At 37.9% G+C, this 25,412-nt stretch overlaps 1 protein-coding gene across 2 annotated transcripts in view; it reads left to right on the top strand.

The window, feature by feature from the left end:
• KITLG (KIT ligand) overlaps window positions 1-25,412 on the top strand; it is a 53,980-nt gene that overhangs the window by 3,111 nt on the left and 25,457 nt on the right. For both annotated transcript variants that reach the window (XM_064450569.1, XM_064450565.1), the window contains exon 2: window positions 23,311-23,424. In XM_064450569.1, the coding sequence (XP_064306639.1) occupies window positions 23,311-23,424 (114 nt within the window). The remainder of the gene's footprint in view (window positions 1-23,310; window positions 23,425-25,412) is intronic.

The raw sequence follows: 25,412 nt of genomic DNA, 5'->3' as shown, positions 1-25,412 counted from the left end.
CTGATGTTAGGGCACCACAGATAATTGGTTCAGGTGCCTGATCTTCAGCAGTGGGTTAGATGCACAACGTCTCAGAAACCTTAGTCTTAGATCTGAGGGTCTTTCATCTGAGCTCAGCTTTTTACTTCTGAACATGTGCATTATTGCTGGTAGTTAAATGACCTTTTTAGGTTGTCCTATCTGTAGTATGTTTGTGTCACTGAAGTGGGAGCCTCTGTAGAAATTATTATGGAATAGTAGCTGGAAAAGAAGTAGTACACAAATTGCCTGCTCCAGTCTCATATTAGCAGGCTAAATCAGAAACACAAGGCAGATATCTGATACCTAGGTGCGAGCTTGCAGAGTCATTAGTTTAGGGGAAATAGTGAGCTCTGATCTCCAATCTTTCTTGCTCATTCTGCAAAAAAATTAACACTGGGCACTGGAAGACATCTGGAGCTCACAGTAGGTATAGATCTGCTGCTCATCAGCTAGAAAAAGAGAACGTGATGGAGCCAGAAAGATGTTGTGCTGTTCACAGTGAGTAATGGACTAAGGTCCTTCCCCTTTTCCCCTGGTTTTGACTCTGCTTAGGGGAGGCGAGTTTGCGAGTACTGCCGCTGGAAAGAACATCCTGGAATAAAGCGTCACATGGAGAATAAACAGCAGATGACCTGGAAGACTCCAGGGCGGGGGAGCATTTTGTAAAGTGCATTTAGTGATATTCTTTTTTTATTATTTTTTTCCTTCGCCTGCTTCTATCGTGCGCCTGTGAATTTTTATCTCCATGAACTATGTGGCACTTGGCTTTGTAGTTTAAACTGAGGCCGCTAACCCAGTCTGCTTCTGACCCAGTTCTGCCGTCGCACTGAAATCTAGTTTCTCCTTTTGTGTGCTGCATGTCAGTTTTTCAGGTACAGTTCTGCAAGCTGACAGTGCCATTCTCCAAGTTTTGTTATGTGACTTAATGGTATGCTGGCTCATGTAATCGCCATATTGTACGAAAGTTAAGAGTTGGCAAGATGCAGTTGGCTTCGGGTGGGCAATGCTCAGTATGCAGTATGTAAACATAACACCCATTTATTTGAAGGAAGGCAGGAAAAATCTTCCTACGCAATTCCATTTGAGTGGTGTGGGAGCTGACAGATGAAAACGAAAGCGTTTGTTCTCACCCCAGTCTTTGGTAAGCCAAACCTGAGGTTAGTCAACCTTTTAAACTCACTGCAGATCTGCTCGGGTTTTTTTTTGTTTTGGTTTGGTTTTTTTTCCCTCCTGTGCATTTGTGGGAAAAAGGAGATGGACGAATGTAAGGTGAGTGGAGGGGGCAGTGGTTCTCTTTATTGTTGTTGATGGCCTGTGTTTGCATTGTGTACTGAGTCATACGTAAACCTGCAAAACGGACATTTGTAAATATTGCTGATGCTGAAATAACTGACTGCAGGGAGCATGTAAAATATAGATTTCTTTGCTGGGTGCTTTTAGTTATTGACAAATGTAAATAGTATCAGACATTTGTTCATATGAGAATGAAAATTGGAAATACAGTTACAAGCAGAGAAAATAAAAATAGTGTTATTTTATTTGATTAAAGCTGGTAGCATGCATAATATCTGAGGTCAATGAAAGCAGATACACTAATGAAGATGTAATTCTACTCTATGTCTAAGTAAAAGCCTGTTTAGGAGTTCAGATTAATGAACACTGGATCACAATAACGTAGGAAATAAATTATCCTCTAATTTCCTATTGTTATCTAATAATCACTGGGTGAATGATTGGTTGTTGTTTCTGTTTAAACAATGTTTAAATTAGACAAGGTAGATGCATGCAATAACCATTTCAAATCTGATTAGGAATTTTCTGCTTTATACATATTTTTGTGTTGTCGTTGCTGCATGGAGCAGACTGAAGTTCAGGTGCACAGCAAAAATAACATCAGGTCTAAGATGTCACTGCAGGTGTTGCCTGAAGGAGACCCTTGTGGTACTCACTGCTCTGGAGCCATGCTTTGGAGCACACTGTTTTGCAAAGTGGGAAAGTCCTGAGCCTCCCGCTATCCTATCACCACTTGAACCAGTGCTGAAAGTGAGACCAGGTGGTGCAGGCTGGGGTAGCTGAGTGCAGGCTCCTTCCTGCAGAGGCAATAGCACTTGCTGACAGTGGTCAGGGCTCCTGGAAGGCTCTCTCAGGCAGGTCTGCTGCAGACCCACCTTTCAGATACCTGCTAGACCCAAACCTTCACTGCTGTTAGAGAGCACTTACAAGCACGTAAGGACTGCAGCATTTGGTTATTTTTCTTTTTTCTTCATTTTTGCTGCAAAACCTACTGGATGGAAAAGGTCAGGTTCAGGAATGACCCTCAAGGTCATATTTAGCCCACTCCTCAAGAGCTACCTCTTCTCCCATCTGTGATTTGGTGCCTGTTTATAACAGTCATTCACATGGTATTTCTTAATGTTCTGGTGAAGAGTTTCTAGGCATGAGGCTGGGTATCTTGGTACTCCTCCACCTTCACTGGCTTCTCACCGATTTTGGGCTGCAGAGCTGGGAAGTCAGTGAGGGGTGTGTACTGGCAGCCTTCAGGCTGGGGCAGAGGTGGGTTGCACACTTCAGCTCAGACTGATGTCCTGCAAAGCCTGCAGGTTTAGGCTGGGCTGTCACAAGAGGATGAGTGTATGGTCTACAGAGATTACCTCTGGGTTTGCGAACAACCTTGATTCGGTCCAGACAGAAAAAGGCTAATCTAAAGGAATCTCCCTTAGCATACTCACTGGAGTGAGAGAGACACAGGTTCACATCTTTTTTTTGGGTAGGAACTTAGGTCTCCAGGAAGGGTCTAACCATCCAGTCTTTCTTGTTGAAGCTGTCCTACTTTGTATAAGTAATTATGCATTGTGCCAGAAGGAAGAAAAGAAAAATAAAATCAAATCCAGACTCTGAATCTGAAGTGTAACTTCAGTGTTGCTGCAAATCTGAACTGAGTCTACGCAAATTGAGATTTTAATGCCCTTGAGTTAAATCGTACTTTAAGACCAAATAAACTGAGCTGCTAGGTTTATTTGTTCAGTCTTGAGGGTGGCTGACACATGAACTAGGAATGTAGGGGGGACTGTATTTCAGGCCACAGGTCCAAATTCACAGATTGCGAATCATGTCAACCTCTGAAGCTCCACTCAGAAGGATTTAGGCATCTGCAAATCAGAGTCTGAAAACATCAGTCTGCCAGTCCTATCTGTTAGTGTAGCTTGGTATTTCCAAGCGTAGCCATCCCATGTGACGGAACCCGGCTTCAACACAATCACATTAACTGTCTCACTGACAGTAAACCCTCATCCAGTGTCTTATTCAGCCGGTCTTCTGCCTTTCATTTGTTCTGCTGCTAACAGCTCCAGGGACATCAGTTTGCTGACAACTGAGACCAAGGAAAAGTATAGTCCAGTTCACTCTACCATCTCTTTTTTAGAAGTACCTTAAGAAGTTTTTAGAAGCACCCTAAATATAGCTTTAGGAATACATTATGTATATGCAGTCTATGCAGTGTGATACCACCTACATTCTGCATTTGCTTTGGTTGGCCTCTCTCTACTTGATGTAGGCAGGATCACTTGTACTGTCAGCCTTCCAGTGTCTTTCCTCCTAATTGAACGACACTGTTTTGTTTTCCTTTTTTTTTCCTTCCGAGTAATGAAAGTTGGGAAGAAATACAAATATCTCACCCCATTGAACCAGCGGTCACATACATACAGAGGAACACACACTATGCAAAACCAGCGGTTCATGTCCAGTATTCTTTAATTAGATGCCAACCTCTGTGTAGAAAATTCTGTGCAGTGAAGGTCCTAAGTGTGGTGTACAAGTTTGCCTGAGAGGTTTGAAAATCTGTATGTAATGTGGGCACAGCTGAGCCCTGGGAATGTCAAATTTCAGCCTAGAATAACACATGTGCAGAAGTACCTGCCAACGGTGTATTTCCTTTACAGTAGAGGCATAATCTCTGTGTGAATTCACCCCATGCTTTATCATGAAGGAAGTAAGGCAGAGGAAAGTACAATAGAACATCCTCAGAATAAAGGTTTATCTGAGTCCTGTACAGGATAATCTTAAGCCCTTCTTGCCAACTGGATCTATAGCTCTTTCTTCATGTGTACTTGTTCTTTATTGTGAAACTCAGAATTCTGTGACAGGTAAAGTTAATTCCTCATTTTTTTTGGAGGAAGGATAATAATAATGCTCAATCATTTGTTTGTAAAGAGTTTTATGATGATATGTGATAGGTATATACATTTCATCTTAATTTGAAAGTATAAGGGAAAAATAAAGTTTTCCTTGCTACCTTGTGATTGCTTGGTAGCAGCAGACCAATATATGATTCTATTTATGTTTGCAGTATGATATGTCACTGCTGGATGGATTTTTTGGTCTGTTTAGTAACACATGACCTCTAATTACTTTTGGAAAAAAGTCATTCTGGCAATGTAAGTCAGGTTGTAAAACTAAATTGTGCATGTCCTGACAATCTATTTCTGTTTAGAACAGAAAACGAAATATGTGAATCATACAGCAACTCTTTTTGTAAGAGCTGCTCCTGGACAAAAGAATGAACTTAATGTCTATAGCACATGCTGAAAACTCAGAGTAATACACTGATGTACAAGGTTAATTATTTTGAAGTGTAATTTTGGACAGTGCCTGTAAATGTGGAGGTTTTAAAGTGTGTGGGGAAGTTTGTTCCTCCATTTCATGTTGACCCAATATATCCTTTCTGTTTATGGAGATTTCATAATTCTATAAAATGGGAGTAGGATATCAAGGTGCCAACTTTTGTGGTCTAACTGAAGTAATGGACTGAAGTAAGGCAATAAGGAGTCAGGCATGACACATCTAAATTAATAATATGCTGCATATATGCAAAATAATTCATTAAACAAAAAGAAGTGCTTGGAAATTTAGGGAGGTTGAAATTTAAACATGCAAATGGTTTACTCTAAAGAAGACATAATCCTCCTAATTTCCAGCCTCCACTTGCTTGTTATTCAGTGAACTCAGCAAAATTTGTCTTTTGTCTGCTTGCTGTTGAACGCAATATTATGCATTATGTCTTTAAACTGATATAGATGTGAATGTTGGTTCTTCTTGAGATTTGTTTTTCTTTTACCACTTTGAAGCATGCAGGAATAGGAACATTAGTCAGCCAAATGAATTTAGGAAGCTTGTATAACACTGCTTGGCACCCTCTTTCGTTTGGATTAAAAAATATGTTCCTGAATAAACAGAGCTTTTTGGTGGTTTTTTTAAAAAGGAGGAAAAAAAGATATATCTCCAATATTCGTAATTGCTGTCTTTTTCAAATTACTGTGTTTCTGCAACATGTGGATTGCATTTCTATTATAGTAGCAGAAACTATCAGCGCTGTATCTGACATCAGTTTAATGGTTCTGATGGGTATTTTGGTCTTTATTTTCAAGGAAATATGAACCTAATTTATAAACTGTAAATTTAAATACTGTCACTGAAGCTGCTTTGATCTTCTATAATATAATCCCTGGCAAAGAATGTGCCCTAGATTTGCCATGCATTCTCTAAATCCACGTCCCTTAAAAATTCTCGCCATAATTATAGTCTGTTCCAAATTGTTTTGATAAATTTCTTCAGTATTTGTTCCTTTAATAGTGTAAAGCTGGGCAGTGAAAACCCTCTTTTCAGGCTACTAAATCCAGTGAAAATCATGCTATTTTTAAAAATTAGACTCTATTCCTAAGTATGGTGGTGTTCATAATCCCCCATCAATTTTCTCTGCCATGGATGGGGGAAGATTTTGTTCCCCACCATGTCTCTGACCAAAATTTCTGGATTTTCTTTTCTATCATCAAATATCAAGCCCACATCTCAAAATGATTGTTCATCCTTCAAGTTTTTCTCTATCTTCTCCTTATTCAGACAGAAAACTAATAGTGCTACCCTCATTTTTTTTTTGTGCACCTTTTCCTGGCCTCTGCTGTGTTTAAGTCAGCATACTCACCTCTGACAATAAAACTTCAGCACTTTTGGCATCCAAAATACTGAAGGAGTCTCTGTCACCATCCTGTTTCCTTCCACACAATCTAAGATTCATCTTTGTGGAATGTTTTCTACAATTTTTGTAGTAGTCTGTCCAGCGGCCATTTTTATTTCCCACAATCTTTTTAAGGCCCGCTTAAATTTTAATGCTCTGAATAACCTGTTTTTACTGTATTTTGTCTGGTCTGTAAAAAGTAAGCATTTCAGGATTAGAATGAATCCACTGTTCTGTGGAATATGTTGTTTATTTATATGATGACACACATAGCTATTAATACAGTTATGAAGAGCCCTCTGAAATATTGGTCTGCCATTTCTAAAGTGACAATATGTTTTCCTGCATAACTTCAGTAATTTTCTTAATATATTAAGAAAATCCTTGGGGATTTTTTTCCGTTTTGAAGAGTCAGATACTTATTGAGACCAAAGGGAATCCTTTTAGAAGTAATCGTTATTGCTTTCTCCTGTATATCTCAGCTTTGTTACCTAACCATGTTAGAAAAATCAAATTCGGTGTTTTCATTTGGCCTTTAAAGAATGTTTTAGGCCAGAATTTTTTAAATCAACTGGAGTGAATTTCCTGCCTTTCTTCTCTTTCTCCTCAGCACATTTTAGAAAAATCTCTTCTTACACACAGGTTTTAGGGATCAACTGGATGTTTGCCAGTAATAGATTGTCTACAGTAGTTTAGGTTATTTCCTATTGAAACAGAATGTTGTTGTCAATTATAAATGGTCTGAGACATATGTGAAGTCATCTGATTTTAGCCTACTGGTTTATTTCTGTTGAGACAATTCCCTCTTGCTTTGCCTCCAACAACATTATTTCAGTTACTGTTGAATTTGTACCTGTTTAAAGTGCTAATTGTCAAATGATGATGTGCTTTTTGGCTTTATTCACTATGATAGATTCATGTTCTTAACATACACACTCCATTACTTCTTTCAGAGCAAATGGCACAATTCCTACAGAACTGGGAAGAATTTTTTTCCTATACAAGTTGACAAGTATCACTTAAGTAAAACTGCATCACTTATGCAAATACCTAAGGTCTTACTGGAATTTTAGAGTGTAGACATTGAAAAGTATATACTCTGAGAAGATTTGCAATAATCTTCTCAACAATGGAATATATTTTCATTGAGATTAATTATGGAAGCCAAAGAAATTTCATGATAGGCCAGGCAACTTAATGTGTCCTCCTTAAGAAGAGCAATCCTAGGGAAGTTGTGAGAACTAGGTGTATAAATCATCTAAGAAATCATATTATGTTGTGTCACTATTTGCATTAGTTTCTTTATCAGCATATCTGTAACAAGGATGGTGTTGAACATGTATCAGAAGAATTGTTTCACTGCTGACAATGGTGGTTCTTTCTAATTCACACAAATATGTTTGACCAAACATAAAGCTCTACAGGAAGTAAATGCACTGCACACAATTTAGAACTGCATTTTTAATAAGTAACCCCTGTGAGAACCATCAGTAAATTTAAGATAAAATAGCTGCTTTTCCAAAGGGTTGCATTCTGCTGCATTGTTGCTAATGTTGTGAGGATACCTAACATTTCTTATCAGTTATTTACTGAATCCAAAGCACAGTATTACTGGTGTCTTTAGAATTATATTTTATAAGCACCTGTGTTTAATAGGTTTCTCTGAAGTTGTACAGCCTTAGGGAACTTATTTCTCAGATATTTTTCTTCCAGTTGTATCTGCATCTCCCTACTCATACCAAGCCACAAACTGACTGACAGCTTCTTCTTTCAGTATGTTTACCCAGCAATTTCTGCAATTTTTAAGGAAAGCTGCAAGTGGTGCTTCAGGTTTAAGTTTAGATATTTACAGTTCTCTCTAGTTAGCATAACTCAAGCAAAAGCGTTGAGGCAGCATTTGAATGACATTCATATTAATTCTGTGGTCACAATTCTGTGACAATAATGTTATCTGGGATATATCCTGTGTCTCCTTGCTCTAAGCTGAGAGCACTTGCATGTTAATATGTATCATGGGAATGTTCCTCTTCTTCCTGGAAATACAGAGGAACCACTGAAGTACTAGAATCACTTTGATGGAGTTTGTAGTTGTTAACCTATACAAATCCCAATCAAAACCAAAACCAAACAAAATATCAAAACAACAAACCTAAACCCTCCCACAAACCACCAGGGTATTAGAATTACAGTTTGTGTGGACACGTCTAAAGTTCGGGGCAGGATAATTATAACTTGGGTTAATTTTACAGTAAAGTCAAAGTGTTCATAAGTTGGTAAAAACAGGTGATCGTGGTGTTTCCTTCATTCTGTTAAATATATAGTAACTCTTAACACATTAACTCTTAATTCTTGTCTTTAGAATTAATGAATATGTCCAGACTTTAAAAAAGAATTTTTCTTAACAGCTTGCCTCTATTATTATGTTGTCAGCAGATCTTGCTGTATTTAAATCAGTCACTAGAAGGAAGGTGGGAACTCTGTATTAATAGAGCTCAATGAAAGGAATAGAAAAGCCCAGCTCCTGTAGAAGATATGCTTGCAGTGTACTAAAATTCTTTGTGTTTCAAAATGGATGAATAAAGAGAAAGCATTGAAATAACTTACTTAGATTAAAAAAAAAAAGTCTAAGAACAGAACTAAGTGGCCTTGTATTGTATCTCTCTTATCATAACAGTTTGAGGGAAAAAATTAGGGACAGAAAGCGAAGTGTAGGACTAAGTCATTAATTTGTAACATGGCAAAAACCTAAGGCATAATGTTCTCTAATTGTCAGCAACCTCATATAGTTCAATCTGGTAAGAGGGTTCACAGATTGATGACAACATGTGCAAGCTACATAAATTACTCAGGTTAATTGAAATTAAAAGAGATTCTGAGGAACTTTGTAAAGGTTTAGAGAAGATAGGAGAACAGATGGCGTGATGGCAAGCGGAGTTCGTGGAGTGGAAGAGCAAGGGGGATGCATTTTGGAAGGCAAGTTTTGAACTAACTGTAACCACATTAATAACAGCACTTTTCATTAGTTATAAAAACTACTTACAAGCTCTTTTTTACTGTTCTTGTAGCAATACTTGCTTGGTCAGGAAAAATGGATGAAAAATCCCTGTGTTGCACCCATAGTAGAACAAATCAACCAATGTATTGGGATGCAGTAGGAGCTGAAAGAGAAACATAAAAACTGTAATGCTTCTATGAAGGTGATAGTCAGCCATCTTGACAAAAGTCCTGGTTATCCCATCAGAAAAAAAACAATATAAGAGAAATAGTGGTCCTAAAATAGGTAAAAGTGTTATATGGAAACAGTGTATGTATGAAGGGGGGCTGAAAGCTGAGGGCAAGAAACTACTGAGTAATGTTGCAAGAAGTAGTAGAGAGAATGATTACTGGACATAATTGATCTTTTCTTGGTACAAAAGCAAAGAAACATTTAACACAATTGAAAGTCAGAAGGTGCTAAAACAGGCAATGCTACCTTCACACAGAGTTACCAGTCTGGAAAGCTTTTTGACACTAGATATAATATGCCTTGAAATGCAGCTTGATAAATGTCAGAGTGAGCCCAAGAGGCCAATTCCACCCAAAGGGTTAGTCCTAGTCTTATCCTTGCACATATCTCCTCCTTCCCCACTCATTCCTCAGGGATTAGTTTTCAGTCTCTGAGCTGAACTGGCTAGTCACTGTCTGTGAATTTACTGACTTGTGGAGGGGTCGGGTAAATGTCAGAGGGAGGGAAGCTGCAGAGGAGGAGATGCTGAGAGCTGTTAGATTGCTTCAGACTGTCTCATTAACCTTGACTGAAGAAAAAAGGATTATACACTTAAGTAGGTAAAAAGCCATGGTTACTTTAGTTTACACTCTGAGCATGAAAGGTTGCTTATCTTTTAATTCAAGCAATTAAGAATAAATTGTCAAATAGGCAATATATTCTGTAAGTGTGAATGATCAGGTTTCTTCAGTTTCCTGTGGCTACCAGACTGATCCTGTACTGATCTGACACTTCTTATTTTGCAAATCTTCATTGCCTTAATTGCACAAGTCAGATTTGGCCTAATTATAAACTCAGTTTCATATACAACCATCTGCCAAAATTACCATCTGTAACAATTCAGCCTTTAGTTTTGAGAAAAGGAAAATCCTTTGAAATGTATTGTAGCTAAGCTCCAATTACATGTGAAAGTAATGACAGCTGAGACATACTGAAAGATCTTTCTTTTAGCGCATGAGTATGAACAGTTAGAACTCTCAAAACTTTATGCAATGCTGACATGTTGCATAGCCCTAGCCATTGAGTTTCCATGGACCATCCCTTAAAGGTACTCTTGTCTAATACTTCAGTACCAACAGGAAAAGGCACTTAAAAGTATGTCCTCCCTTTTAGGATGCATAGGAATTCAAAGTATATTTGAGTTTCTGATGCAATAATGCAGTCACTGGCTTTTTATGTTATAGGAAGCATTTTGATCATTCCCATCCCATCTTATTTTTGCCATCTTCAACTTATATTGTCCTGGAACAACCTTATATATTGCTTCATGTTCCTAAAATGACCATTCTGGCAATTTGCTTTCTTTGAAAAAAAAATAAATGCATACATAATTTCAGAAAGATCTTTTAAAATTAACCATGGCATGATGCATTTCAGTAAATTGTGGAAAATAAATTGATGTTCATTTACTGTGGTAAAAAGATGTGCAGTTGGAATAATAATCACTTAAGTATTTTTGACATACAGAAATGTTTTCAACTTAGATCGAAAAATTAAAAAGAAATACTTGATTTGTAGTTAGTAATATACCAACTTAATTGCTTTAAGAGAAGTTCTAATGTATTTGTAATTCCAGCTTGCTGAAGTAAATGGCTTATTGCCTGCCCAGTGCTTATATTGTCTTGCAAGCACACTTAAATGTTTTGAAGATTAGTTTCTAATTTGGTGTGTCAGTTACCTGATTTGTCTGCAGTCCCACAAGCTGTAACTTCAAGGCATTTGAGATTAATCTCATCTATCAGTCTATCACTTCAGATAAATCTATATTTTTTGTGAAAAGAGTATTTGTTCTTAATGTCCTTAGATTTTAATAACAGTGTAAATGTAAGATTGCAGCATTCTTTCACAGATCATTACCTTAAAGCTAAATTGTTCAATTGTGCTTTGAGTATGTATAGGAAAACATCCAATTCAGTTTATGTAGGAAATAAAATGCTGTCTAAGAGCTTAGAGCACTTTTTGGAAGTAAAATTACTTACTGCATAGCTTTTCTAAATTAGTGAGAAAATTGTGTTGAAATCAGGATCTGGAAAAAGTTAGGGTTTTTTTCCAGTAAGAAAATTATTTAAAACTGTTTTTGTTTTACTGTGTGTTATTTGAAAACAGCTGAGATACACTTCCATGATTCTCACAAACATTTCTTGGTGTGCTACTAGGACATACAGCTCAGCTTGTCAGGTGCAGTGATAAGAAATACAAAATCAAAATCTACTGAAATAGGTCTAGGAAGACTGTAAGCCTAGCGATGTTGCTTCTGAGGGGCTCAATGAAACTTCATTTGAGTATTGACAAATGTGGAGTCATACACTCCAAGTTTTTCAATGGTAAATTTTAAATTTATGCATTTCCCAGAGTAATATTGCGACAGACCTTCTGGTTAGCTAACTACTGTAACAAGAAAGGCTATGTAAACGAACAAAGAACAATAGGATTTTTACTGTGACAAGTAAATTCAACATGCTCAAAGTCCTCAGAGTTTTTTGTGCATCTCCTGATAAAGGAAGTTGAAAACTTAGCACCAAAGCCAGGAGATGTATGTTTCATTTTTCACTTTTGTTTTTTTCAATATGCTGGCTTTTAAACAGCTTGCCGCTAGGTGCTTTTAATCTTTTCCCCTGAAAAATTCTCTTTCAGAAAGCTCCTGCAGTTTTTGTAAAAATTTACTATAGTTTATTGTTAAAATGTCTGCAGTGGCTGTTTATGGGCCCAGAATCCGACCTCGTTGCCTGACAGCATGTGTTTTGTTGGAAACAGAACATGGTGTTGAAAGGGTTATCTATTTGTTTTAAAACTCAAACAGTTTCTAACAAAATAGGCACTGTTATGTTAAATTTTCCTCTGTATATTCACTTATGGCACATACTAGATCTTCTATCGCCTTAGCATAGGGTTTTGTACTCAAGATGCTTGTAAATACTGCCTTAAATGTGTAAAGCTATGTTTCTCAATCATGAACAGTATCCAGACACATCATTAATAGACATTATGTCCAATATCATAAATTTCTTGATGAAATGAAAAATAGTGAGAAGGAGCAGAAACTCAAGCTTCAACTATGGAAGACCATGACCTGTGTCTGTTTCTACAGCTGAGTTGTGTAATGGCACTCTGTCGTCCTATGGTAGAGCAGCACATGAATACTTTTCAATCCTGTTACATACTCCAAGGTAACCACTTAGATTTAGAATAGCACTTATAAAAGTATCTTCTGAATTCTGAAAGAATGAGTAACAGCTTTTATTACTTACGTTCAAAATTTTAAGTGGCACTACTGGTGAGGGAAAGAAACCTAAAATATCCCTTAAGCATTTCCCAAAACATCCAAGATCTAAAGCAGCTGAAAAGCAGGATGACCTTTCATCAATGTTGTAGTTGGTGTTGAAAACTTTGACCACAGGCTTGGCTAAATACCTCACTGGTTTGGGCTTTTTTAATCTCTTCAAAATACAAGATCACTTTCCTCACCAACATTTTACAGGAGAAAAATACATGTTACATCATAATTAGAAAAGTTATCAGCTAAGGTTTTGGGGGATCAAAGTGAAAACTTCTCAGTTCTAGTGCATTGAGATTTTCTGTTCCAAGCCTTTTTAAATTGATGCAGGTGTTACTGTTGTGAATATATCCAAAGATGACAGCTTTTGTGTGTGTAAATTGGGAATACCTTTTAGGTCAGCTATTTATCAATGGGAGAAACTGCTCTGACTAATGAGGATCTATTTCTTTTAGAAGTTACATGACTTAAAGTGTTGATTTTAAGTTGTTCACTCCTCTTCACTTCAGAAGCAACCACCTGGCTGGATACTGCATCCATTGTAACAGCCGCAACAATGCTCAGTAAGAGGTAGGGTAATCCTCTATTTGCTGGAGAGAAGAGCCTGTGGAACTAAGATACTATAGAAAGTAAATAAATACAATTTGTAATCTGAGAGGAGGTGACGGGAGGGGAATGCTTTGTTTATTTTCCATGAATTTTGTGGGGTTTTATATTGCTTTTATGTCATGGACACCAGAAGTCAAATGGGCTTTTGAATTAGGCATAACAAAGACTCGGAAGTAAGATTGATCTTTCTAAATACATCAAGAGAAGAAACCAGAAAGGTGGGAGTATAACTACATAAGCAAAGGAGCAGTGTTGCCATGAGAACACATTGATATAAACTGCTATCTGTATATTTAAACTGGACAGTACAAGAAGGCTTTTAACCATCAGAACAGTGAAGATCTGGAACAATTTCCCAAGATTACCTCAAATATAGTGTTCAGTTTTGTGCCCCTTGCTACAAGAAGAACACTGAAGTGCTGAAGCATGTCCAAAGAAGAGCAACAAAGCTGGTGAAGGGTCTACAGAACAAGTCCTATGAGGAGTGACTGAGGGAACTGGGGCTAAATAAGCCTGGGGAAAAGGAGACTGAGGGGAGACCTTATCACTTTCTACAACAAATTGAAAGGAGGTTGTAGCCAGGTGGATGTCGATCCCTTTTCCCAGGTAAAAAATGATAGAACAAGAGGAAATGGCCTCAAGTTGCACCAGGGGAGGTTTAGATTGGATTTGGAAAAAATTCCCCACTGAAAGGGTTATAAAACAATGGAACAGGCTGCCCAGAGACATGGCTGAGTCACCATCCCTTGACGTATTTAAAAGACATGTAGACACAATGCTTAGGGACATAGTTTAGTGGTGGACTTATCAGTGCTAGGTTAACAGTTGGACTTGATCTTAAGGGTCTTTTCCAACCTAAATGACTCTATGATTCTCTGATTATTCCTTCCATTCCCACTTTACTCCTCCAGTCTTTCTATTTGGTTTTATCCAGTTCTACTACAAATATAAGCTGTAGGTGGCATCAAAGGAGTGGGGTATAACAGAACTGTTATGTGGAGCCTGCCTATCCCCAAAGTTACCTGAAGCCCACATCTGTTACCTACCATTGAGTGGGGCAAATAAAATCAGTCAAGAGATTTGTGCTCCAGCAATACCAGTTTTTTGATTGCCTCTTGAGGAGGACTGCCTAGACCTGTCCCGATGTGTTGGAATTCAGGTTACTGATATCATTTGCCATAGTAGCAGGTGATGCTAGAGATTTTCTGGATGGACTGCAGAGCACCACACTTGCCTGATGATTGTGAGATCTTCACAATGGCAGAGGGACAGAGGAAGGCTGCTGGAGCTCAATCCCGTGATCTTCATGATGCAAACCACGTAATTTATGCAACCTCTGTTTCTCACCTTATCCTGAGTACTTTTGTAGACCACAAATGTAGACAGCAGCTGTAAAAAGTCAGGAAATTAATAACCTCACGATATATAGAACAGTACTGATGTGAAAAAATATCATCCTTCAGCGCTGTCAAGGCTTATGCTGGTGTTGGCATGTCAGAGAGATCCAAACAGTGTTCTTTAATCACATCTAAACTTGTAATTGTAAGGATGTTATTCAATTAAGGTAGGTGGATGAAACACACTTAATCTCAACTGTACTGGCATCTGGTTTTAGTCTGTGTTCAGCAATTATCCTTTTGTAATGAGGTCTCTCATATCAAGCAGGAGAGAGAAATTAGTTCTGAATTTATATCCCTATAAAGATACAGGGCCTATCAGGGATGTTTTCAAAGAAATTAAAAGTTCAGAAACAGAACAGTGTTTTTCTGGGGACATGTCATTGCTTTAAGACCAGGTTGACTAGTCTGTGATTTATATTTCAAGAATTATCCTCTGCTTATACAAGAAAGTATGAAAGGATTGAAAAGAAAAAAAAAGAAAAAAAGAAAGAGAAAAATAAAAACTGCCCAAAAATCTTTTAATTTTGTATAAGGATATTTGGTTCCTGATGTTCTCTTTCCACAGGCTCAATCATGAACTGAAAACTCTTCAGATATATAATACAATTTACTTTCTAGTGAAGTTTATGTGCATGAAAGAGTGAATGCACTTAACCTGTTTTACTTCATACTATGAATGAAATACTAGGGAGGACAGAGGCAATTTCATTATGTACATGAGTTTCATCATACAACAAGTATCAAAATAGCTGCTGTTTTCACTGTTCTTTATTTTTTTTTTAATTTGTCAGTGTAATAGTTCTCCCAACCCAAATTCCATGCACTTTGTAGCAGATATTAAGACTTAAAGATCCTGTACAGAATTCCTGTAACAACTCTTATTCCATTTCCTTTACTGATGCTTGAAGGTCTAACATTAAAAAGGGTGGCTTTGTATACATTTTCGTTATAATTCAAAAGAATATTCAAGGTAGTGGTTGTTTTTGCACAAACTTGGCAAACGAGTAGACATCTGAAATAGATCTTTAGAAACAATCTTTAATTAAATATTTTACTTAAGAGAATGTCTTTTCATTCCCCGAGGAAGTCAAATCATCCACCTCCATACAGTATGAGAACGTTGTCCTCCCTGCCAAGATAATCTTGTATCTTACTTTGTCTTCCCCTTTCAGTTACTTAAAAATGCCTTCAGATTTATGCTAGAAACTCTTTCATAAGTTCCAAGGGGCGGGGGGAAGACAACTTCCTCTTTGGAGTTTGTGGGAGGTTTTGTTGAGTCAACTGAAGTCTGATCTTCTGCTTATTTCTATTTTGATTGTGTAGGTATTTTGGATCTCAGTGTGTCCATTAACAGAACAAGTAAATATTGGTCTTAGCACTCTGAAGGGGGATAGAAAAATGTAGAATTTCAGTTACAGTCCTGGATGATTGTAATGGAAATTTACAAGGAGGGAAAAAAATATATCTTGCCAGTACATATGTCGTAAAAAGACTGTACTAAGTGCAGGACCTCTGAAAGTCCTCATAATCTCTGATTATGACTTAACAGGAAGATTTCTTTCAAAATATATGGGGTTTTATTTTTAACCTTTCTTCCAACTGAAATGATTTTGTCCACAAAACTCATGGTTCTTTGTAGAACTAGAATGCCACCTGATGGATGATTATCAGTAAATATTTATTTAGACACTCTTAACACAATCTCCAGAGGCAACATCCATATACAATCACCTGCCTCTTGGTAACTTCACTTCCCAGTGTTTGGGAACTAAATAAAACTGACTGTCATCCAGGACAGATTTAGGATGCCTGGAAACTGCCTGAATCCCTGATTGTCAAGTGAGATAAAAGAGTGGACAAAATTTATTATGGAACAGATAACATTTTTAAAGAGCCAAAGCCAACATTGGTAGGACAGCCAAATATTTTACATCGATATCCTTACAGGGATGGAAAATAAATACATTAATTTACACATTAGAAACACTGGTTTATAGCTGTAATTGCAAAATACCTCGATTACATTGATTTGAAAGGCAAACTCTGTATCAGTTTACACTTTTTCTTGCTTATCATGTTCATTTTGGTTTCAGCTGAAACACACAAACCCAACACAGCAGGAGTTTGGTTGCACCTTCCAAAGCGCAACAGTAGTACATTGGCTGGAGCAGCCTGCTGCTTCTGTGTCTGTCAAGGAGAGCTGGAAGGGGTAGCAATGATAGCAATTGGACTGAAGTTGCATGAAATGAAGTTGGCATATAGTCTAAGCAGCTTCCTAGTTTTCCCAGGATCGGATGGTGGGAAAGAATAGTGTGATTCATCATTTTCTCAGCACAGTAAGACCATGTATTTTAAATTTGTCTGTCTCAGGAAAAAAGATGTACAGAACTTGGCAGAACTAGAGAATGGTTTCTCCTTCCAGCTGAAAAAGTAGTGAAGAACAAGTAGTTCTGCATTAGCATTTAACAGGTTTGGAACTGGTTTTTATCATTGACCTCAACAGAGTTATTTCTGATTCATTAACAGTGTATGTTAGAAGGGAGCAAGGTCTGTAAGCACCTGGATTCAGCAGTTGGCTTTTCCTTTGCACATGTTGCTAGTGGAGTCCAGCAAGTGCCACTTTAGCATTCTGCCACCAAAGGGACATTTACCTGAAAAATCCTGTTCTTGTCAGTTGTCATTAGGCATCCCAGAAGTCCCTCACAGGAAAGCAAGTGAGTGTGCAAAGGTTAAGGGGAAGAGATTTTTCAGTTGGGAACACCATGAAAAGGCAAATACAGAATGTCACAAAAAGATTTAACTGTGAAAGCAGGTTGCCCATTGAACTCATTTGAATATGGGGGGCAATGGCACTTTTCCCTGCTTATGTTTGTAATAATAATCCATTAATTTCCTTCCCCTTTACCCCATGAAGTACCCTCGTAATATGTGTTTTGGATACTATGTGCAGAACTGGGTAGAAGAGTATTCTGAATTTTGTAAATAACTGAATACGTGTTCAAACATTTCATGCCTAAAGCACTCCAAAAGTTACTCTGAAAAAGAGTAACCAGCATTTCTGTAGTCTGTGTTTAAATCAGAATCCAAATAAATCACTTTGATACTCCCTGATGAATTTGGTTTACTTTTATCATTGTTCTCCCTACTACACATCAATGTTTAAAAAAAAAAAAAAAAAAGAATAGTATCAGTCACTAGAAAAGTATGCATCTGCTTTTTGTAATCATAACAAAGCATGTAGGGTGTGATCCAGAGATTTTTAGGTGTCTCACCCCAGCAGGGTGACTCACTGAGCTGGAGTTAGCCTCCATTTTGTTCAAAGGGCTGCCAAAAGGTTGTTCAAGAAAACTCACATGTTGACTGGGGAGCTTCCCAGAAGTTAGGGTGCCCAGATGGAGGAGCATGTGCGAGACGAGGATACACATAAATGTTCTGATGCCTGTGCAGTGAATGTCTTTTTTTTTTCCTACATAACAGCTTGCCAGTGTAAAATGCATAAATGTTCTGAAAGGTAAGGGTCAGGAGTACCAGTGTACCCCCATTTTGCCCCTTCTAGCTAGGAAGCCATCATAGGTGGGAACGTGCCTCTGGTGGTGATTACGAGGTAGGTATCAGAGAAATATAGATATCTATGAGTTGGAATTACCTTGGTTAGAAGAAATTTAACCCAGGTCTGTCACTCGTTAGTGAGCACCTCAGCTGATAGGGTTTTATAGTTGGTTAGACTAGTGCCAGTCTTTTCAAGGGCAATGATGGGCGTACATGGGACTTCATGTTTCAACTACATGTTATTCAGGGATCACACAGTGTTTCCTCCAACTACACTGAAGTAATCTCCAGGGTACCTGAGAGTGTGTAGGGACTTATCCAGTTCCAAATGTGCTTGCCAAAATACTACACTGCTTCCAGAACTGGGTGGTCATGGGTGAGTGACATTTTTACCACACCTAACTCACTCTTTTGGGGCTCGAGCATTTAAGCAGTATTTAGGCACAGATATTTAGAGTACTAAGTTAGCACTGTCGTTTGCACAGGTGAAGGTATTGCTGAATACCATGAAAATGGATTGCATTCTGTAGAAACGCTCGTCTTTCACTTTAAGATTTTTCCACACTGACAGTGAATTTCTTAATTCATTAAAGACAATTATTCTATTACTTTAATTACCTCTGTCACAGCTAAATAACTAAATAGATTAGTAAAAAGATGGAATAATTATTGTGCTTTTATGCTTCTGGATGCTTTGTGATCAAAACAAATAAAGGCAAGAAAGATCTTTTCTTGCATCTTTCATTTTCCCTGAATCTTCTTACAAAGGGCTTTCTAAGGCTGAAGTACGAACATTAAGTTAGCTGTCCATGACTGACCAACCAATGTTGGCTGTGGCAGAAGCTGACAAGTTGTGCCTCTGCAAAGCAGCATACAAACACTGCCTGAGGAGCCAATATTGAGGGATGTTCCTACCCCAGCATTAGCAAAAGTGAAAAATAAATTTAGGAAGCCTGGCCCAGGGTGAATATTGTTCCACATTGTCAGCGAACCCTACTGCAGCCATGGCTTAGTTGTGGTTAATTGGATGATTTGCTCAAGAAACTGGACCAAAAAATTCCATGGCTAACATGATTTGAATGCAAGAAATTTTATAATGAATAACCCATTCATCTGTGTGGTTACTACATCTCTCTGTGCTTAATGGTTTTTTGCATTTTATTATTTGGGTTTTTTTTTTTTTAATTATTTCCCCCTACTTATGAATAGAATTGTTATCAGTATAAACTAGATATTTGGAAATGTCCAGACTTTCCAGTGTTTGGCTTATTTAGCAATGTGGTATTCCCCTTGCTGCTTTCTGCTTAAGGAATTAGCTGCACATTAACCAGCATGACTGAGTATCTTTGATAGCATGCTGTGAAAAAGATGCTAAAACATTCATTCAGCAGCCTTTGTCAACAATCCAGATCGTAAATGAAGAACATAAATGAAAAGGTTGTTGATTTACAACTGAAATATGGTCTTCAACAAACTGGATCGGTAGCAAAGCCTCTAAAATGTTGCTAACTGAAATTATAGGTTGCGGCTTATAAGCAATAGTAAAAATCTCTTGCAGAATAATCGAACGTGCAACTCAAAATCTTTAATTAGAATTATCCTTTCCAGTCTAACCATTACTTCTTCCCTTTCACAAAAGCAACTTCAATATTCAGTATTCAAGAGATTTCAGAATATAAAAACAAATGAATAATTCTTGAGCCAAAAATAGGAAGAGACTCTTTGGTGTACAGGTCTGCCTCCTGTCTGCCATAATTCTTCAATTTAATGCTGGTAGGTGATGTGTGATTAAATCCTGTGGCCAGCTTTGAAAATCCTCTTTTAGCTTAGAAGTAATTATATATGGAAATCTGTTATGAGTAGTGTGTGGGTAACTTTCATTTATGCTTAGTAAAGTGTAAAACTGGAATCTCTATTTATAAAGCTGTTGTTTAAGCTTCCCTTTTGTTCTGTCCTTGATTTAATTCAGTCTATTCAAGTTTTGCTCAAACAGCAGGTTTGGTCATTAGTAAATAACACAAAAATGTCTTAGCTCTTTGATCTATACAGTCCTAACATACAATGTGCCTGTAGGCATGTGTAATATAAATATTTTGTAAGTACAAATAATTAAAAGATTTCAGATAATAGGCATGTTGAAACTAGCAGTATTTTGCCGATTTTCAGTTCCTGTTGGATGACACAAGGAACAAATAAGCAAGAAAAACCTCAAATCATCTCAAAATTTACAAAGCGTTTGTTTTTAATAGCAGTTATAAAAATTATTATGCTTTTAAATCCCATTATTTACATAGGGAAAAGAAGTGTGTTCTTATTGATTTGCATAATTTTAAAATGTGTAGTGATTTTAAGGTTCATGTATGGGTTGTCTTTAGATCCAGAAGTATGAAAATTGGCAAGATGTAGCAGAGTTCTGGTTTTATTTGCAGTGTGCTAATGCTTTCATTAATATTGCTCAGTTGATCTGGCAAAAAAGTATTTCCAGTTAAAGAGTTTGGTTACTTTTTGATTATTAGACTGTTAGGTTAAACATTGTCTTGTGACAGCGACACAAGTCAATGAACAAATTTCATCCTCCTTTACATACTACTCAGTATTGAGGAACCTAGTCGGCAATTTCTGGCATGGACTCCATCTCCAACGAACAGCATTCAGGGACCTGAATGCTGGCGAGTATAACTGCTAGTGTACCGTTTAACTCTGAAGGTAGAACTACTCTTTTTTTTTTGATTCTTGAAAGCAGTATAGTTAGTCCATTTTGGAGCTGGCTGTCATTAATTTCTTGCCTTTTTTTATAACAATTTTGATCCAAAACTCATAGCTGGGAAGTAGGCTGTTAACTTGAGGTCCCCTTTGGTTTCCTCTGTGATTCTGGAGCTTATGTAAGAAGAGAGATGTTTCTCTGACCACTTAAAGCTAGCTGTTAAACAACTTTGAGCTTTTACACATTGCAAGGAGCTCTCAAACGTTCTTTCAGAGACTAACAGCATCGCTGTCACTGCTGCGTACAAAAGACAGAAGCAGAGGTACAAACACACCAAGGTTGGCCAAATTACTCCAGAGGAGGAAAGTCAGAAGAACCAGGTTCCCACATTCCAGGTCTCACTACAGTTTCACTGGAAAGCAAGGAATAGACACAGGGTCACTGTATGTTATGTCTTGAGTGTGGCTCTGAGCCCAATTTCATTGCATCTCCCAAGAGCTTGGCTTGTTCATAGACATATAACTGCAAAGCTTTGTATAGCATGAGATACAGAGGTTTTGTAAGACTGTTAAGTACCTAAATTCAAGTTAGGTACTTATTCTTAATGCTTCAAATCATAGGCAATTATTCTCAATAATCTCTTGTACAAATATTAAATTAAAAGTATTTCTAAATCCTAGTTATGTTGAAGCATAAGGCATTCTGAGAAGACATGCTGCATATTGAATGTGTCCTTTGCTTAGAGTATTTATGATTTCTTTTGTGTAAGTCTACCCATTGTCATGATCCTGTGGTTTGTGAAGGTAGAGTTTAGGGAAAGCCAAGTGGAGGCTCCACTGAAACAGGCAGTCCCAGCTTGTCCCATCTGTAATGGAGCATTTCTGCTGTATCAGTTAGGGTTGGAAAGCTGGCCCACCAGAAAAACAGCACAGGAAACAAAAATGGAAGTTGACTGCCGAGTACAGCTGGCTAAACCATCTCTTCAGTACCGGTGAAAGAGGCAAGGGGAGGAGGCTAGTTTATCTTTGCCACCAGCAGCCCGCACAGATTTTGCCTAAATTAGTCAGGAAGCTATATTCTAACAAAGTGAATGACCGGTTTTACTTGAGATGTAAGATACATATAAGATTTAAGAGATATAAGATACAAGAGAGAGATTTACCTGCCATTTAACAGCTCTAGGGAATGTGCCTGTCACTGTTCTGTCATATTTATGTAGCTCCTGAGTGACCTTTATCATCATGCTTTCTTAGCCCCTCTAGGTTACTATAATGATACTTAATCTTTTAAATCTATGATTTTTTTCTCCCTGCTTTCCTAGAGAGCTTCATCTATGTTGCTTGATTTCCTTTGGTCTTGAACTGAGAAGTTGGATAGCATTTGAAGGCAAGGCTGGAGACGGGAGCTCTCTATCTGTCACAGGGAACAGACAGGCCTGAGACACATCTTAGTTCATGGAAAAGCAAATTTTTGTCTCAGTCCTGCCCTCATGGAGGCTCGGGAGCCTGCACAGGCAAACTCCATACTTGCAGTAAATGTACACCATCATCGGCTCTTGCTGACAGTTTCAGTCAACTGGCACAAGAAGCTTCACAACCCAAGGCAACTTTTGATTATCCGTAACTTAAATACTTTAACATTCTGGAAATAAAGATCTGCAGCTTAAACTTGGCATGGGGTTCTGTGGGAAACCAGCAAAGCACAAGGAACAACAGAAGGCAAGGAAGTTCAGGCAGTGCAGTCAAGGAGACACCCAGGTGCTTCGCAGCCAGTTATCTGGTGCTTTTCTGGCTAAGCCTCACAAGCCTGTGTAAGTACATTGCGTTGCTGTTCCTAGTATGATTTAGGAAGGGAACATAGTGCCAAAGCTAAGCTGCCACTCCTGAGAGGCCAAGGCACATCCCTTAGAGAGAATGATTTGTATTGCTGCTTGAGATCTCAGTAGTTGGGCAGAGTCCAGTTGTGGTTTTGCTTGCAGTTTAAGTACCCAAATGTAATGGCTGTGATTATGAACTTTCTCCTTTTATCTTGCTGTGGTCTGGTATAGTTTTGTTCCTTATCAACCATTATCACATTAGAAGCATAGGTTTATCAAATACCTTATCAGGTGAATGACAAGCCTTATGTCGATGATGAATAATATTGCAAAGTTTGTCTCTCTCTTCTTTGGTATCTGTAAACATTGCAGAGACTCACCTAATCAGGATCCTGCACACGAAAATCTGATGGCTCAATACCAGGTTTTCCATTATTACTCTCAAGGTACTTGCATCAAGAAAAGATCGATTAAGTGCATTTCTGTGGATCCCTGCCATGAAGATTATACTATAGTGATACGAGTATGTCCCCATGAAAGATGAAGAGTATTGTTTCATCTAGACTTTGTATATGAAAAACATTACTACGGTCACTTGTTAGTTCATGTTTGGAGATGGCTTACTTGGGCTTTCTTGTTTCTTTTTTTTTTTTACTAAATAGACTTGGATTATCACTTGCTTTTGTCTTCAACTACTCCTACTTAATCCTCTTGTCAAAGCCCAGAGTTCCTGCGGGAATCCAGTGACAGATGATGTGAATGACATTGCAAAATTGGTAAGTAGCTTTTATTTTAAATTAAACAATAATCAGTGGCTAATGACACTTACATTTTAAGCAAAATTAGCAAATCTGTATTAGAACCTGGGGAATATTAAAAAAAATCCATCAATGTCTGTCACTTGATCAAAATGAAAACCTTTATTGCAGAGACTGGAGAATAGTTTCAGTGTTTATTGAAGAGATGACCTTCTTGACCAAGCTAGGGTGTGTGTACATATATGTGTTCCTCCTTCCAAACCTCCATGGAAATTGTCAGAACTCTTGATTTCCTCAAACGTTGTCTGGGATCGGATTGCTTCTCGTGGAGATGAAAGATTATTATCTTGTGTTACTGATTTGCGTGGAGCAGACCAGATGCAAACACAACTGAAATGAAACAGAAATATTTGTTAGGTATAGGGGAAACTTGCCATATATAAAAATAGTACAGCATGAGACATCGTTGTGGCAATCAAAGCAATAACGACTGAAAACCTCTTACAGTCTTTATGTGTGAGCGGGGCTACACTCATTACAGGTTTCTCTCTCTTCTTCCTATACCTGGAAGTTTAGCTCTGAAGGACTCATAGCTTTATAGAACAGAATTCATTTAAGTATATTTTAACTGTTACTTCATTGAACACTGCATTAACCTGAAAAACTGCATCTCTCTGCTTGAGGTTGGTATTTAACTCCACTGAAGTCCGTGATTATGCTAACTTGCAGTAGTGAAGGATCTAACACCAAAGTTCTTATGAAATAATATATACTGAACGCTTAACAAGCATACCGACTTACGCTGAAAATTATGGCTTCATTATGGAAAAACAGTTGCTATAACAGCATTAATAATATCAAACACTTGATTTGGAATCCCTTGCATTTGCAGTGTTCTTAACTTGTTTTCTTCGGGCATTATTACATACATTGGCTCACAATGTAAATCTCTGGGGGTACCTTACAGTCCTATTCAAATGCTTAGTGCTTCACATTAGTCCCTTTAGGCACAATTCTGAAGTACTGGCATGTTTATTCAAGATAATATTAAATCTTTTGAAAGAGTAATAACCTTTGATCCAAACCTGTTGAAAGCATGACAGAATAATAGAACTCGTGTGAGGGCTGGTGAAATTGTCTAGTACAGGGTTAGCAATAACTTTTTGTCAGAACAAACAGTTTAACTTTCCCTTTAGTAAAATTTAAACTTCAATAATGTATAAATACATGTTACAAAAATTTGCATGTAGCTTGAGCAATCACACTTTGCTTTTGAGATAAATTATGAAAGAAACATAGTATCATAAAAAAAAAGTTAGTCTTTAATATGACTGTGACTTTCTGTACCGTGTTCCTACATCTTCCTCCAGACTCATCAGCAACTGCAGTTCTTGCACATATCCCTGCAGCACTGTTTCCATACTCCCACCCTCCTCCACATCCCCTCTTAGTTCTCCACATACAGTGTGGTTGCTAGTTCCCTCACATGCCCCCTACGCATAAAGCCTAGCTGAGCAACGTTTTGAGCACTTGGCAGATATATACCCCCTTTTGCTTGGGCTGCTGGCTGGCTAGGAAGGACTTCGTGTGGCAACCGTTCTGGTGTATATGCTGCTTTTCCTGAAAGAAAGCCTCTGCCAACTGTCCAGGTTGCACTGTGCTTCTGCCGCTGCCAAGCCTGAGCAAAGCAGGGTAGGGCTGAGCTCCTCCAGCCACTCCTCAGTGAGGATGCTGTACGATCCTTCTCCTGACTTACACCCATACCTTTCAGATCTCTCTACCAAATGGAAAATCTGGGTGAAGTTAAACAGTAAGTTCAAAGATATTTTGGGTTGGAGAAATAACAGAGAAATGCAGAAAATACAAAGCCCAGACACCTGGATTCTCTGTTTTAAGTTGTGTGTGTGAGAATGTTTTGAGGAAACTCTGTATCCCTGTTTTGTCTGTCTGTGTTAATATTTGCATAGAATCTTCATGTGGAAAAAATTTCTATAAAGCCACTTGAA

Source organism: Phalacrocorax carbo, chromosome 1, assembly GCF_963921805.1.
Source record: "Phalacrocorax carbo chromosome 1, bPhaCar2.1, whole genome shotgun sequence".
Lineage (NCBI taxonomy): Eukaryota > Metazoa > Chordata > Aves > Suliformes > Phalacrocoracidae > Phalacrocorax > Phalacrocorax carbo.
This window is presented reverse-complemented; position numbering and strand designations above follow the sequence as displayed.